General features: G+C 44.3%; 1 protein-coding gene across 1 annotated transcript; it reads right to left on the reverse strand.

Annotated features, from left to right (window-relative positions):
* Window positions 1–4399: 4399 nt before the first annotated feature.
* Window positions 4400–16904, reverse strand: NOA1 (nitric oxide associated 1). The gene is made up of 7 exons (XM_045079802.1): window positions 15726–16904; window positions 13821–13985; window positions 12952–13157; window positions 9797–9928; window positions 8616–8732; window positions 5665–5785; window positions 4400–4724 (listed from the first exon to the last, which is right to left on the reverse strand). Exons 1-7 carry the CDS (start codon window positions 16867–16869, stop codon window positions 4525–4527), a joined length of 2085 nt encoding a protein of 694 aa, XP_044935737.1. The 5' UTR covers window positions 16870–16904; the 3' UTR covers window positions 4400–4524.
* Window positions 16905–16915: the final 11 nt, after the last annotated feature.

Below are 16915 nucleotides of genomic sequence, written 5' to 3' on the forward strand. Positions count from 1 at the left end.
AGTAGGTAGGATTTCTTCTACAAGGTAAATAGAGAATTATCTGGGAGAGAAAAGGAAGCTTTTGAAAAACAGGAACCTGGGGTTCCAAGCCATGGATATTTTAAGGATGCTTTAGACAGACTTGGGAATATTCAGATCAAGAACCTCTTGTACAAAATGAGAGAACAGCAATGCTCTTTGACATGAAGGGGGAAATGAGGCATCGTTCCTGCATGGTGTTAAAATATGAATCTGGAACCGCTCCCCTATCACTACAGGACATTAATGGGGCAGACAACATGACGCAGAGAACATTAGGAGCAGACAGAGGTGCTCTCTACTCAATTCACATGAGTGTGAGGTCTTGTTTTTAATGTTTGAGCATTACTCTTTGACAGTTGAGAAAACAATCCCCCTGGGAGGAGGAAAGCAGCCAAGAGAAAATGGAACAGTCTGAGAAAGAATGGAAATGATTCTATTGCTCCACAAGACAGAGCCAAGTGGGAGGGAAGCCAGGATAAATGATCAGAGGCTGTCTACGAAACAGCTCGCCCCGGCTTGAGCACTCGGTGCCTACTCAGTGAAGCAATAGCAGCCCTGCCCGCTCCCCCTTCCTCCACCGCCACCCCCCCCACCCCCAGCGCGCGCTGGCACAGCGGGAGCTCCCAGTTAGTCACCGGCAGGAAACTGGCCTTGATCTCCATTTTGTAAGAAGTGTCTGAAGCACAAGCACACAGGATTGCATCTGTGCTCGACTTCTCCTTGGTTGTCATGGGAAGTGAGCATGGGAGTAACATAAACAAATTCAGACTCTGGGGAACGACCCAGTAAAGTTCTGATGGCCATTTATGGTGATTAAAAATACAAAATGTGTTAAACTTTGTTTCAGGAACTTGGAAGAAGATGCTGCTGTTTCAAGGAGGGGAAAAGGAGAGATAAGGTATAACTTAAAATAAAAACAACTTTTGAGTTTACTGTTACACAGAAGTCAAAAACCTTCATGGCACGCATTTTCCTTCCTTTAGTGTCCTGAATGCAAAAGAGGTGATATGCGGAATGCCACAAAGCTGCAGAACTTGTAAATGATCTAGTATAAACTTGCTTAATTGTTTTCCAGCCACTTGAAACCATCTCTGTTCTGTGGAAAAGTGAGTGGGCTGTCTTGACACTCTGCCATTAATTTCTCCTACGATTCCTGTGTGCTGCCATCATGGAAATGCTTACTGATTCAAGGGAGCTCTTCATACTTAGACTACTGGATTAAGAAGTATCATTACGCTGACTAAAGCTTGGAAACCAGCACAGTAAGAACTTTCTTAAAGTTAAATCCACTGTGGAGCCATTAAATCTACCAGCAGTGATCCAGGGCTGTATTAGGTTGGCAGAATGGGGAGTTAATTAACGCAGATCCTAGCTGAAGTCCTCGACTCTCTGGGCACGGGGCATCTTTTTTGTCAGTGGTATTGGAACCACTCTTTCCTGGCTTTCCTGCCTGTTTTTGCTGATAATTATACAAGGACTGAGAAAATATAATGTCTTTCCCTCCTTATAGGTGAGAAAATGAAGACCAGAAGACATTAACTAATACAAACAGGGAAACCAAACTTGCCTAATAAACTGTACTGTTTGAAACGTCTAGCAAGGTACCCTAGAACGTCTGCTTCAATCAAGCTTTACAAAACAAAACCGTTGAATTATAGAGCTCAAAGAGATCTGAGAGTCTGAGTAAAGAACATTGAAAAACCGGATCTTTGTTAGTCAAGAGGCCTATAAGCCTAGAGACGATAAAGAGGAATGTTTTGCTTTCTAAAATATTCAGAAATTATTGGTGTAATGACAGCAGTATCAGTTCCTGGTTGTTTTTTTCTTTTTTAAAGATTTTATTTATTTGCAAGAGAGAGAGAGAGAGAGTACACACAAGCAGGCAGAGAGGCAGGCAGAGGCAGCAAGAGAAGCAGGCTCCCTGCCAAGCAAGGAGCCCAATGTAGGACTCGATCCCAGGACCCTGGGATCCATAACCTGAGTGAAGGCAGCAGCTTAACCAACTGAGCCACCCAGGCATCCCAGCAGCATCAGTTCTTAAGTTCTATATTTCCGTACAAATGCCAGATTTTTAACTTATAAAATTAATGGTATTTCATTTTTTCCAAAATAAAAACAACTAGAAATTGATTTTCTCAATTTGGGAGGCTACCGCCCTCTAGAGGGTAGGCTTGGACATGGGAGAGGTACTTTTTTTTTAAAGATTTTTATTTATTTATTTATTTAATTTTAATCTATTATTTTATTTTTTTAAGAGATTTTATTTATTTGTTTGACAGAGAGACAGACAGAGAGAGAGAGCGCACAAGTAAGCAGAGCTGCAGTTAGAGGGAGAAGCAGGCTCTCTGCTGAGCAGGGAGCCTGATGTGGGGCTGGATCCCAGGACCCTGGGATTATGACCTGAGCCAGAGGTAGACCTTTAATCCACTGAGCCACCCAGGTGCCTGAGAGGTAGTTTTTGTTTGTCACAGTGACTAATGGGGCAGGGGGATCTGCTATGGGCATTTACTATCTGGGGATGAGGGATGCTGGCATATTGAAATGCAGTTTCACACATAAAAGAACTCCCTTCCCCAAGATGCCAATAGTATATACTTTGAAATGTGATGAAAGCGAGATCTAGTTTTTGCAAGTTGCATCTTAAAATGCTAACCGTTCATTCTAAGCTGTGTTAGTGAGATGCGGGCTGGGGGATACTGTTAGGACTGAGAACATAGGTATGTCTACTAATTTTACGGCAAACCTTAGTCTACAGGAAGTACATGGACCTGGCTGCATTTCAGGCTGGCTAATCCCACCAGCGTTTATCTCAGCATTGGGATCTGGGACTTGACTTGCTAGTTGGTCACTGTATACAGCTACAGTGCTACTTACTCAGCTTGGAATGAAAGTAGACTTCTGACTGATGTAATGTTCTACAGTATATACAGGCAGCTGTCGATAAAGGGTTACAAGTGCTCTGATAATTGCAGAATAGACTGGATTCCAAAAAGACATAACCCGAGTCTTAAGATTCTCAGGTAGGATTTTGTAAGGTGAGTATCTATTTGACTCCCCATTGTTCATTCTCCCTTAGGTAATAAAACCCCCACATGGTCTCCATTTCCCCAGGATCTTTCAGCTCTCTTGTGGGTGGGTGTGACCACGACTTGACCAATGCACGATACAAAATGTGTGCGATTTCCAACCTTTCCCCCTTCTTTGAAATAGGCAAACTGTGTTCTTTACTCACTTTCTATCTTGCCACTTGCAGGGAAGGGAAGACAACCTGAGTAACCACCTTAGACCTAGAGACGAAGCCACGGAGTGTTCCAGAAGTTGGGAGACTTGGATGACTATATGGTGCAGAGGCACCTACTCATTTCCATCTTCCTTAAACCAATATATTTTGGACAAATTAATTTTTTGCCATTTTTTCATATGCCAACTGTTGTGTTGCTCTCTCAGTTAGGCTGCAAGAAATGACATCTGGTGTTTTTATCTTTTTTTTAAATTAATTTATTTATTTGTAATCTCTATCCCCAATGTGGGGCTCACACTCATGACTCTTGAGGTCAAGAGCTGTAGCTTTTCTGACTGAGCCAGCCAGGCGGCCCAACAACTGTTTTTTTTTTTTTTTAAAGATTTTATTTATTGGGGCGCCTGGGTGGCTCAGTGGGTTAAAGCCTCTGCCTTCAGCTCAGGTCATGATCCCAGGGTCCTGGGATCGAGCCCCGCATCGGGCTCTCTGCTCAGTGGGGAGCCTGCTTCCTCCTCTCTCTCTGCCTGCCTCTCTGCCTAGTTGTGATTTCTCTCTGTCTAATAAATTAAAAAAAAATAATAAAAGATTTTATTTATTTATTTATTTTTAAAAAGATTTTATTTATTTGACAGGCAAAGATCACAAGTAGGCAGAGAGGCAGGCAGAGAGAGAGGAGGAAGCAGGCTCCCTGCGGAGCAGAGAGCCTGATGCGGGGCTTGATCCCAGGACCCTGGGATCATGACCCGAGCCGAAGGCAGAGGCTTCAACCCACTGAGCCACCCAGGCACCCCAAAGATTTTATTTGTTTATTTGACAGAGAGAGATCACAAGTAGGCAGAGAGGTAGGCAGAGTGAGAGAGGGAAAGGCAGGCTCGCTGCTGAGCAGAGAGCCCGATGTGGGGCTCAATCCCAGGACCCTGAGATCATGACCTGAGCAGAAGGCACAGGCTTTAACCCACTGAGCCACCGAGGTGCCCCTAACAACTGGTCTTAATAAATAAATAGTGTGAGAAAACTGAACATAGCTGAACTTCTTTTTAGGTACTTTTGGGTCTCAAATACATACATATACATACCTTACAAAAAAATAACTTATTTTTACAAATCCAGTACATTACAAACAGGCCCAGTCTTGGGTGGTTTTAAAAAGGGTGGGAGCAAAGAGAGCTTTATTATAGTTATATTTAATACAATTCAACGCATGTAGTTATGTCTAGTATAGTTAAAATTCAGTGTGAACAAGATCAATATCAACTATTTATCTATTTTTTCTTCTTCTGCAGATTGTACACAAGGGAAGGAGGCTTCTTGGTTTTATAGGCCACGCTTCTCCTGAGGCGCTCTCCTTTGATGTTAATGATATGCGGCAAGAGAGGGGGCCGGACTGTCAGAACCGTTCCTTGAGGGGTGTAGCCTCGGAGATGCAGTCTGTCCTTCAGTTGAGCTGTTACTGCAACCCAGCCTATGCGGGTAAGCGACAGAACACACAATGGTGTTAGCAACCATCTTATTCAAAACACCAAGCTCAAGTTCAAAATGGAGCACCGAAGAAGGCTACTACTCTCTTTTCTATGTTTTTTTTTTTTTTTTAAAGATTTTATTTATTTGACAGAGAGAGAAAGTAGGGGGAGAAGCAGACTTTCCACTAAGTAGGGAGCCCGATGTGGGGCTCGATCCCAGGATCCTGAGACCCATGACCTGAGCCGAAGGCAGATGCGTAATGATTGAGAGCCACCCAGGTGCCCCTCTTTTGCTCTATTTTATAAGAAAGCATTCATTTGTGAAAAGGTACAGATTTATTTTTATAGTAGGTTGCATTTAATGAATAAACTAGTATGTATTTCCTAAAATTCTCAGTCTGTGTCCATTAAATGAACATTTCTATAAAAATACACCGGGGGCGCCTGGGTGGCTCAGTGGGTTGAGCCGCTGCCTTCGGCTCAGGTCATGATCTCGGGGTCCTGGGATCGAGTCCCGCATCGGGCTCTCTGCTCAGCAGGGAGCCTGCTTCCTCCTCTCTCTCTCTCTCTCTCTCTGCCTGCCTCTCTGCCTACTTGTGATCTCTCTCTGTCAAATAAAAAAAAAAAAAAAAAAAAAAAAAAAAAAAAAAAAAAAAAAAAAAAAAAAAATACACCGGAAGTCAGTAAGGGGACTTTGCTTACTTTTTTTTTTTAAAGATTTTATTTATTTATTTGACAGACAGAGATCACAAGTAGGCAGAGAGGCAGGCAGAGAGAGAGAGGAAGGGAAGCAGGCTTCCTGCCGAGCAGAGAGCCCAACGCGGGGCTGGATCCCAGGACCCCAGGATCATGACCTGAGCCGAAGCCAGAGGCTTTAACCCACTGAGCCACTCAGGTGCCCTGACTTTGTTCACTTTTTACAAGTGCCTGGTGTAAAATTACCTGCAGAAGAAAACTTGATGTCCGCCACTGCTTTAGATTCCCCAAGTCCTTCTTTTAATATAATGTCTTCACCAACAAGAGGAGGAAATTCTGCCATTCGTTCTTCTCCACCCATTGGAACCTGCCATCGAAATAAATATTCTCAGCTACTGAAAGCCCCAAATCACTTCCTGTTCAAATGGAAAGCATGGGAGCTCTGTGAGGAGATGAAGCCTGAAGATACCAGTGCCAAGAGCCGCAGGTGAGTGTCTACTGATGACTTCCTGACAGCGGCATCTTGTTTTCTTAGTTTACACTATTTGTACAGCCCTTCAGAAAGCTTTACAAACTAGTGTTTGGCAATTAAGGTAACATCCTTTGAAATACCTTAGTTCTCATAGGCCTGGCCGGCCTCAAAGATTAATTCCCCCCTCCTTACAAGTGAAGGGCATGGGGTAACAGGTAAGGTTCAGCTTCTGCTTACAGATGGGTCCATGCATGGGAAGTAACTGGATGATTATTTACTAACAGATCTCTCTGTGTTTAACACTGGGGACACAAGACACAAATGTTACAAAAGGGAGTTAGAAGGTGGAGGTAACATGCAAACAAATTACGAGGTAAGGAATGTGACGGGAAGCGTCTATTAAGCACGATGGATGTGGTGGAAGAAGTAATGAACACGTTTTGGTTGAGGAAAACATTAATGAACAAGCAGTATCTGGGTAGTATTTGGAGACATAGGTTGGAGTTACTGGAATGGTATTCTGGGTTTGCATCATGTACAGACACAGGAAAAGGAAAAAGGATGGTGAGTTCAGGGAACTGTAGCTGAACTGTGCAGGGGATGTTGTCTGTGGATGAGTGTGAGTTTAGATTTCTCAGTGATGTGGAACTACCAAGGCATTATGAGCAGGAAAAATAGAGATAGGAATAAAAAAATACTGTGGCCTGCTTTGCATTTTTGAATGATCTCTGTAGTGCAGGGTGTCTTAATGTTGGCACTATCAACCACTTAGGCTGAGTTCTTCTTGGTTGGGCAGTGGGAAGGCTGTCCTGTGCATTGTACAATTTTTAGCAGCATCCCTGGCATCTACTCAACATCCACCAAGTTGTGAAAAACAGACATGTCTCCAGTCATTGTCAGAGGTCCCCTGAGGGCGGAAGTCAGCCTTGGTTGAAACCGCTGCTTTAGTGGCTGTGGAGGTATATTTGGGTTGGAGGTGCGAGGGCAATAAAAGCTGAAAGCTAAGACAATACTTCCAGATCTCAAAAACAGTCTCATGAAGTCAGACTACAGCTTGGATTGGGAGGCTGGGTGACAATGAGGAGGCAGGGCTGACTTTGGTTTGGGAGGTAAGAAAACCAGGAGGCAGGAATGAGTCTCAGAGCAGCCCCCAAAACAGATTTCCGTTACAGTGGGAGAGAAGGCTGAGACAGCTGCTTTGCAATCTACCTGATGTCCACTCTGAAAACTACACAGATGCATGGGGGTAGAGAACCACAGAGTTCATTTTTATGAGAGCCATATTACACAAACTAAGGTGGTTTTCTTTCCTCTAAGTCTCCAGCTGTATTTCAACTCGTGTATTACAAAAGGCTTTTAAGTGTAGGAAAACCAACAGGTCCTATATTGCTGATGGCCTTTCTGTGCTCACCCACCCTGCAATTCCGACAAGACTCTGGAATATTCACTCTGGGGAGAAAACAATGGAGTTTTCATCTCAGTCCGGCTTTCTTAGGAAATACAGAAAGAAAGAAGCATTTACTTCTCACGTGAGGTTTATCTTTAGCCTGTTTGAAGGGCAGGTGTGTATTTTGGGTTTTGGCTTATATTTGGCTACATAAGCATTAATTAATACTAAATCACCTCTGCGGGACGCACCTGGTATTTCTGTAGATGTGTTCCGTCATCACAGACACTTACAGAGCGCTTAGAGCAGTGCCTTGCAACTCAGTCCTCACCACAACCTTGTGGCATAGGTACGACACAGAGTCACCCAGCTTTGTGGGGTGGTGGAACAGGGTATTTGAACCCAGTCTGGCGCTGGTGATCTTCAACATTATACAACAGACACTGCACATTAACTGTGTGTATGTAACGCCTTACTAAGTTCAAAACAGTTTTCACGCAGTATTTGGTGAACTTAGTAAGAACTATTTCAGTGATACAGTAAGGGCCAGATGGGACTGCAGAGGTTGGGACATGAGGTGCATGCGCGGTATTGGCTGTAAAAGAAGGGATAAGCAGGACAGAGTTTTGTTTTGTTTTTTAAAGATGAGAGAAACTGTAGCATACTTACAAGGGGAAGAAGGGAACTGGCAGAGCAGGAGTAAAAAGCTGGACAATCTGTTAAGTGTCTGGGATTAAGAACCTGGGGGGAGAGCTTTTCCACTCCGCCCAGGACTTCTCAACCGTGGCCTATGGACATTCTGGACCAGATAATTCTTTATTGTGAGGGTCTGTCTTGGGCACTGCAGGGATGTTCACCATTATTCCTGGTTCCGTCCACTGGATGCCAGGAATGCCCCAGTTGTGAGAAATGTATATCTTCTCTTCACTCAGCATTAAACCAATACAACTTTCTGCATTGATGTGACAGCTGGGCAGCTGGAAAGTGGCTAGTGCAACTGAAGAACTAAATTCTAAATTTTATTTATTATTTATTTATTTGTTTGTTTTTAAAATTTTATTTAAACTGAAATAGCCGCTCATGGTTACAGTATTGGCCAGTGTAGTTTAGAGAGAACACAAGCCTGTAGCTATTCTAGGATCAGTCCAAACAACATCCCTTTTCTTATAGGGCCCACTTGACTTTGTAGCCAAAATCCTCAAGCAGAACAGGTGAGGAGAGAGAGAGCTAGCTGATCATGTAACAAAAATGGTATGTCCAACAAAGGCTTTCTTAGCAGGACTGTGGGGCTTCACAGTGTAGGTTAACCTGTGTAATTTTCAAAGTGTGTTGCCTCACCTTGAGTAATGTATGACCGGCATGCTTCTGATACACTGTATCTGCCCTGTCCAAGGAAGTAATATGCACAGGGAGGAGGTTGGAAGCCACAACTGTAAACCAAGCCGACTGATTTCCCTTAAGAAAGGAAGAAAATAAGTTATTTTACAGAATGAAAAACTTGCAAAACCAACACACTACAAATTACAATTAATTTCTGCCCCTCCCAATCAAGCTCCCTTTATAAGTTAAATGGAGATTTAAATAAATATAAATACAGGAAATACATAAGGAGGGGTGCCTGTGTGGCTCAGTTAAAGCGGCTGATTCTTGATCTCAGGGTCGTGAGTTCAAGTCCCATGTTGGGCTCCACGCAGGGCGTGAAGCCTACTTAAAAAAAAAGAAAAGAAAAAGGTACATACATGGAAATATAAGTTAAAAGGAAATGCTTTAATTGTGCCAGTGTAAAGTGAGGTTTAACATTCTGTGGGCTTTAATAAAGATTTTAAGGGTTTTAAGTGTGCAAGGCTAAACTGCCAACAAATTATGAAAAAACACAAAACCCAAGAAATATGCTATAGCAATGGCCTATGAGTTACATTTACCATTGCTGGATACATCCATGTTTCATTCCCTTTTTCTTCTCAGGGAGCAATTCTATAAATCCTCTAAGATCCTGGAATGATGCTATATAAAAGAATATCAAACAGAAAAGCACATACATAATTGCATACATATCTTGGGATATAAAGAAGTGTGGCTCACTGCAGTGGAATGCGTGACTAGATCAGGAGTTGTGAGTTCAAGCTCCACACTGGGTGCAGAGATTACTTCAAAATAAAAACTTAAAAAAGTGTGGGATTTATTTAACGCACGCTAACCCTGAATGTATTTTTTTTTTAACCTAAGATTTCCATGTGAAACCACACCACAGGATAGGAACAGTATCTTTTCCTCATGCCAAGCTGTATGGAGCATTCAACATCCTAATGAAGATCTAGTTTTAGAGACCTACTACTTGTTTTCTTATCCATTTCTTTTTCCCAAATTTTTATTATGGGTATTTTCAAACAAGCAAACAAAAAAGTATCGACATTCTTTTTAGTCATGAGCTAGTTATCAACAATTTGCCAATCCTGTTCATACATCTGCATCCTTAAAGTAAACGTAGGTCATTTTTTAACAGTACAGACTTTCCTTACCTGCAGAAAATCTATGCGGCCTATGGCACCCAAAAATAGAACCATTCCTGGTTTAAGCACAAAAGTTCGTGGAACAATGGAATGTGTCGGCAAAACAGTATTTACTTCTTTTTCTGTTAGAAGGTTTAAAATCTGTAAAGCAGAGGGCAGATTTTTTAGAGAATTACTTTTTTTTTTGAGACTTACTTTTATTGGAGATATGGATGGCTCTACTCTTTTTTAAAGATTTTATTTATTTGACAGAGAGAGAGATCACAAGTAGGCAGAGAGGCAGGCAGAGAGTGAGGGGGAAGCAGGCTCCCTGCTGAGCAGAGAGCCTGATTCGAGGCTCGATCCCAGGACCCTAAGACCATGACCCGAGCTGAGGGCAGAGGCTTAACTCTCTGAGCCACCCAGGCACCCCAAGGATGGCTCTACTCTTGCTTCACAACTTAATACTGAGTAAAAGAACTTATATGCGAGTGTGAGACTTTATATGTCAGTAGCATCCCTCATATGTCAAAATTAATGTGAACTGAAAACACTGATGTGTTAATCCCAAAACAGCACATTTGTTCTCTCTCTCCATCAAGGCTTCTAGGGACCAGTAGCTCTCAGTTAAAGGTAAGGCAATATGCTACCTTCTGTCCCAGTGGCAAGTATGCATGCATTAAATGCAAAATGGTTCCCTCATTCTAGGAGCAGTTAGAGAGCTTTGAAGAAGCCTTTTCTTAAGTCTGGTCTTCAGTTTTCTTATTTCCCTCAAATGCTTAGCAAAAAATGACAAAGTTATGAATCCTCTGGCTTCTAAGGATGAAGAGTTCCTAAAGACTAGAGAAAACAGAAAAGGAAAGCCAGCAAACACAAGATTCTGGTAGGATTTAAGGAATAAAAATCTGATTAAAAAAAAAATTATGGGGGCATTGGGGGCTCGGTTGGTAGAGCATGTGACTCTTGATCTCATGGTTCTCAGTTTGAGCCGCACACTGGGTGTAGAGGTTACTTAAAGTATTTTTACTTAAAGTGTTTTTTTTTTTTAAAGTATTTTTTTAGGGCACCTGGGTCACTCAGTCAGTTGAGCATCTGCCTCTGGCTAAGGTCATGATCCTGGGGTCCTGGGATGGAGTCCTGCATCAGACTCTCTGCTCAGTGGGGAGTCTGCTTCCCCCTCTCCCTCTGCAGCTCCCCCTGTGTATGCTCTCTTTCCCTCTCTCAAATTAAAAAAAAAAAAAAAATTAAAAAAACACAAAACATTTTTTAAAAAGAGAAATATTAGAAAAGGTAAAAAAGTGGATAAAAAACTTTTATGAACTTGATTCTTTTTTTTTTTTTTAAACATTTTATTTATTTATTTGACAGAGAGCTCACAAGCAGGGAGAGAGGCAGGCAGAGAGAGAGGGGGAAGCAGGATCCCCGCTGAGCAGAGAGCCCAATGTGTGGCTCAATCTCAGGATCCGGAGATCACAACCTGAGCTGAAGACAGAGGCCCAACCCACTGAGTCACCCAGGCACCCTGAAGCTATAGACTTCTAAGAAAGAGACAGGACATAAGCAATTATTCTAGGAGCGCAAAAAAGTTAAAAGATGTACATAAATCTAACACATGGGGGACTAAATAGAGCATAATTCTGAGAATGAAACTAAGTGATCCAGACAGGGCAGAAAATGAAAAGAAGCTAAGACACCACTGTGGTTTCATAGGCATATACAGACATAATTAGGTAGAATAGGAACTAGTGTCAGTAACCAGATTAAAAGAAACTGATTAATGGATCTGTTGTAAGGCTGTATCCTGGATGCATTCTTCAATAAAGCTGTAACTTGGATGATAATCAAAACTGCAAATGAATAAAAAGTTGTGAGATTTAATGAGTGTGTAGGATATGGGCTTAATTTAATGAGATAAAAGAAAGTTGCCCAGGAGATTGTAACTGGAATAAAAAGACGTGTTAAGGGCAAGACAGGTGGAGTTAATCTTATTCTAAGTTGTGCTCATCTGAGGGTATTTTATACTTTAGTTCTTTAGTAACTTTAGTTCTTAGTGTCATATGTATATATTTTTTAAAAGATTTTATTTATTTATTTGACAGAGACACAGCGAGAAAGGAAACAGCAGTGGGAATGGGTGAGGGAGAAGCAGACTTCTCTCTGAGCAGGGAGCCAGATGCAGGACTCAATCCTAGAACCCTGGGATGACCTGAGCCTAAGGCAGCTGCTTAACGACTGAGCCACCCAGGTGCCCCAGTGTCATATATTTCTTAAAAGATTTTATGTATTTGGGAGGGAGAGAGAGGGGGAGAAAGAGAGAGAGCACGTGCACAAGCAGGGGGGAGGTACAAAGGGAGAGAAAGAAGCATTCTCCCCACTGAGCAGGGAACCTGATTTGGGGCTCTGTCCCAGGGTCCTGGGATCATGACCAGAGCCGAAGACAGATGCTTAACCTACTGAGCCACACAGGCACCCTTTAGTCATATTTTAAAGACAGAAACAAATTAGAAGATAGTCTGAAAAGAGGCCCGAGTTAATGAAAAGCCTATCTCTCAGAACAGTTGCAAGCAACAGAGAAATCATCTGGATTATGTCAGCACAGTAAATGTTCAGTATTTGTTGGGCGAACAGAATAGAGTGGGGTAGAGACAGGACATGGCACTTTAAAGTAGTTCCAAGTCTAGCAGAGGCATTATTTTCATTTCATATGGGACCATTTGGAGGAACAAAGGGTACAAGTTACAGGGAGACTGTTCAGCTCTACACAAAGAACAGGTCAAAGGCCAAATGGGATACCGTGGGAGAGGAGGAAACACTGCTTCAGGGGATGGTTGAGGCCCTCCTTATTTCAGTTTAAGCTGGATGGATAGGTTTAGAGGGAATTCAAGCACTGAATGGGTGGGCTGAACTACAGTGATAGTTACGTTTCTTCCAACCTCAAAATCTAGGATTTTATAAATGTCTCCCTAATGAAGTAACCACCACAATAACACAAAGAGATTGTGAGCAGTGGAGCCTACCAAATGGAATACAGATCTTGACAACACACAGATCACCCTAAACTGCTTCTACGAATGAAACCAGAACGGAGTCTAAAGTGAAAGGATATGCCTTTCCTGGGTTCTGCCCATGAAGACGGCACTCGTGCAACTGAAAGTTCATAGTTCCAAAAGACATCAAATACATACACAATTTTCTTTTATAATTCCAGGGGTGTCATGAAACCAGTGGGCATCTTTCACATCTTGCGGGGTCAATTCTACTCGTTTGGTGGATTTATCTGGAACCACAACAGGTTCATTTTCCATGTCAAAGGCAAGTGCATCAGCATCAAACTCAAAGGTGGCTTCCTCTTTCCGTTCTTCTGAATACAAGAATGTTCTTCTAACTCTTCCTAGAACAAGTTATATTTAAGCTATTAGTCACTCCTTTGAAGCTTTTGATTCCAGACAGGTAATACTTATTCTCCTCGCTTGCATCAAAAATAAGTCTAAGTAAGACTAACTATGGTGTAGGGAAGCAAGACTACAAGGATACCTTTGCTCGTTTTCAAAGGCAGTGGAGGTCAGACTCTTGCAATGGTCAAATATGTCACTAGCTGTGTACACTGGGCAAGGGCCGGGGAGTGCTGGTGAGGGGAAGTGCTGGTAATCAAACTGTTTTTAGTGAAAGAAGGTTGAAAAAAGATACCAAGGGAAGAGGGATAATAATCTGATTTAAAGCTGCAACATGGAGTCCACAACCTGTGCTGGTTTGCAAGGAGAGGGTGCTGTTTCCCAGCGAAAATGCTTCCACTGCTGACAATGGCTGGTTGGGCATTTGTTGCAGGTTTCCCCTCCTGGATTTCTCCAAGTACCTACTGTTTCAGTTTTCTTAGCACAAAGAACTCTGGGTTTCCAAACAGTAGCCTTGCCTCTCAAGGGCCTCTTTGTTCCAGAACAAGGACAGTAGTCTCTCCCCACAAAAACTGGCTAGCCCTAGGCAGCTGTATTTCAGGTTGTTCAACAAAAAATTTTAGCATAGCCCCAACAAGAGTTCTCCTATAGAAGATGCTTACCTACTACATAACCATGCTTTTTCAGGTGATTAAGTTGATGTTGTTCTTGCTGACTAAGATCTTCTTCAGCCTCAGCTGCAGTTTTTTCAAGCCTTTTTTGTCTTTCAAACATCCTGTAAGGTGTTGGGTTGCAAATAGGAAACTTCAGAAGGTTTAATGTGGTACCTGAAATGCCAAAGAATAAATATGTTCTTATAAACACTGTCCAAGAAGAGGGAATAAGGGGAGGAAAACTAACATTTTTGAGGAGCTACACTGACCTGTGTACTGCAGTTTACTTCACTTAACCTTCATGACAACCGTCTACAAGATCATTCTTATTTTACAGATGAGGAAATGGGCTCAGAGACAGGCCCAAGGGCTCAACCTGGGTTTGAATCCCCAATCTGCAGACCTGCTTTCTTTCCATTTTCACTGCATTACTATCCAGGATAAAAGCACTTCTGTGTGTAATTTAGCCAAAATCCTGGACAGAGAAGAACAGCTTATTAAAGTTAAACACTGGTTTTACAGGAACAAATGAGGCAGTTTTGCCAACTGTTAAATACCAACAGGGTCACAGAGGGACCCATTTTGCAATTATAAAAGTTTCTTAAAATCACAAAGTTGAGGGAAGCCTGGGTAGCTCAGTCAGTTAAGCGTCTGCCTTCAACTCCAGTCATGATCCCAGCATCCTGGGATGGAGCCCTGCATCGGGTTCCTTGTTCATCAGGGAGCCTGCTTCTCCCTCTACCTGCAGCTCCCCTGTTTGTGCTCTCTCACAAATAAATAAATAAAATCTTAAAAAAGGACAAACAAACCCAGGCGCTTGGGTGGCTCACTTGGTTGGGCAACTGCCTTCGGCTCAAGTCATGCATGATCCCGGAGTCCCGGGATAGAGACCCACATCGGGCTCCCAGCTTCACGGGGAATCTGCTTCTCCCTCTGACCTCCTCCCTTCTCCTGCGCTCTCCGTCTCTCTCCCAAATAAATAAATAAAATCTTAAAAAAAAAACAACCCACAAAGCTGACATTTTTTTCCCTCAAATCATATAAATCATATAGCATTAGTGAATTATTAATTATTAATTATAACAAATCATACAGCATTAGTGAATTATTCAAGTGTGAAGTGTGTATAGCATACTGATCTCATCAATTAACTTAAGATATGAAGAGTAAGACTGAGTGGGTGGAAGTTTAGGAAGTAAAAGAAGGAAAGAAAGAAAAAAAGTAAAAAGACAGACTTTCCAGAGAAACAAAGAAGTAAAGCTACCAGGAAAACCTCCAAAGAGAGCAGGAATTCTTGCTCTGTTCCCTGGTTCACAAAAAGAGAGGAGTGACACAAAAGAGAGGAGTGACTAAAGTAGAGCGAGAATTTTTTTTTTTTTTAAGATTTTATTTATATATTTGACAGAGAGAGAGAAAGAGAGAGGAAGCAAGAGAGGGAACACAAGCAGGGAAAGCTGGAGAGGGAGGATCAGGTTTACTGGCTGAGCATGGAGCCTGATGCGGGGCTCCATTCCACGACCCTGGGATCATGCTTTGATAGGAAGGCAGAGGCTTAAGGACTGAGCCACCCAGGCGCCCCAGGGAGAGTTTTTTAAATGGAAGGCTCCAGATAGTCCCTGGTGGACATTAAGAAAGGATATACTAGGGGCGCCTGGGTGGCTCAGTGGGTTAAGCCGCTGCCTTCGGCTCAGGTCATGATCTCAGTGTTCTAGGATCGAGTCCCACATTGGGCTCTCTGCTCAGCAGGGAGCCTGCTTCCTCCTCCTCTCTCTCTGCCTGCCTCTCTGCCTACTTGTGATCTCTGTCAAATAAATAAATAAATAAAATCTTTAAAAAGAAAGGATATACTAGGTACCTGGGCTGCAACAAGACTTTCAGCATCTCAGAAAAGGGGGCGGGCCTCCCAAGACTCACCAGGCCAAGGGGAGATGGTGGCTCTGTCGATAGCTTCAGCGCCCTTGGCGATGCAGTAATCGGATTCTAGGAGCGTGTTAAACAGAGTGGACTTGCCAGCGTTGGTGGCGCCAACCAAGTACACGTCGCCGCGGTAACGCCAGGAGCGCTGAAGCGCTGTGATCAGTTCTTCCACGCCATAGCCAGTCTTGGCGCTAATGAGCCGCACATCCCTGAGCACCGTGCGGGGCCTGGTGGAAGTATTCGAATTCTCGGTCCAGTCTTGCTGCCGGTCCTCGCCGGCGTGCTGGGGCCCTCGGTGGCCACAGGACCGCAGGAGCCCCGCGCGGGTACAGTCGTCCCACAGTCGCTCCCGCAGCCGCTGCAGGTAGCCCGGCGCGTCCTGGGGCAGCAGATCCACCTTGTTCCCCAGCACGATTAGCTGCCTGGGGCCCACCAGCGCGGGCAGGTCGGGCAGCAGGACGTCGGGCAGATCGAGCAGGTCCACCATGTAGAGCACCAGGGCGGGCCCCGGGCGTCGGAGCGCCGCGCTCACCAGCTCCAGATACTGCTCGCGGCTCATCTGCACGCGCAGGGCGCGCCGGTGGTGCACCAGCAGCCAGCAGCGCTGACACACAGTTCGCGCCAGTCCGCCGTCGGTCTGCGCCGCCGCGCTGAGGAACTTCTCGCTGGGCAGGTAGCCGGGCACGCCGGGGTCCTGGCAGTGCAGCTCCGCTCCGCAGCCCGAGCAGTTCAGGCCGCTGGGCCGCACGGTCGGGTCCGGGTGTCCCACGACCGGGTGTCCCCGACTGCCGGCTACCTTTTGCTGCTGCCGCTCGTCCCGCCGCTGCTGCTTCTGTCGCTCCTCTTCCTCCTGCCGCTGCTGCAGCTCTCGCAGCTGTTCTTCGAGGTTCGGCGCGGGCTCGGGCTCTGGGACGTACTCGGGGAACAGAAAATGCTCCTCCGTGTCAGTCCTCCCTTCGTAACCCCCAGTCGCCGTTGAGCCACTGGAAAGCCTATGTCCCAGGCCCGATGGGTGCGGGGAGGAGGAGGCGGCCGCACATCTCTGGAGAAGGGGCTCCCGAGGGACATGGTGCGCTACGGTGGGAGCGGATCCCCGCAGGAAGGGCCACAGCACCAGGCGGGTGAACCGTGCAGGCAGCATGGGGAACGCGACCCCGGGCAAAGGGGCGGAGCCACGTGCGCGCAGG

Source organism: Mustela putorius, unplaced genomic scaffold (assembly GCF_011764305.1).
Source record: "Mustela putorius furo isolate JIRA1106 unplaced genomic scaffold, ASM1176430v1.1 tig00000430_pilon_pilon_pilon, whole genome shotgun sequence".
NCBI lineage: Eukaryota > Metazoa > Chordata > Mammalia > Carnivora > Mustelidae > Mustela > Mustela putorius.

Excerpts from the sequence above, each read along its gene's own strand:
- NOA1 (XM_045079802.1), bottom strand. The coding sequence starts at position 16,869 with ATGCTGCCTGCACGGTTCACCCGCCTGGTGCTGTGGCCCTTCCTGCGG. Across the intron at positions 13,158-13,820 it reads AAAGCATGGTTATGTAGTAG|GAAGAGTTAGAAGAACATTC; the intron begins GTAAGCATCTTC and ends AACTTGTTCTAG. Across the intron at positions 8,733-9,796 it reads GCCGCATAGATTTTCTGCAG|GGAAATCAGTCGGCTTGGTT; the intron begins GTAAGGAAAGTC and ends TCCTTTCTTAAG.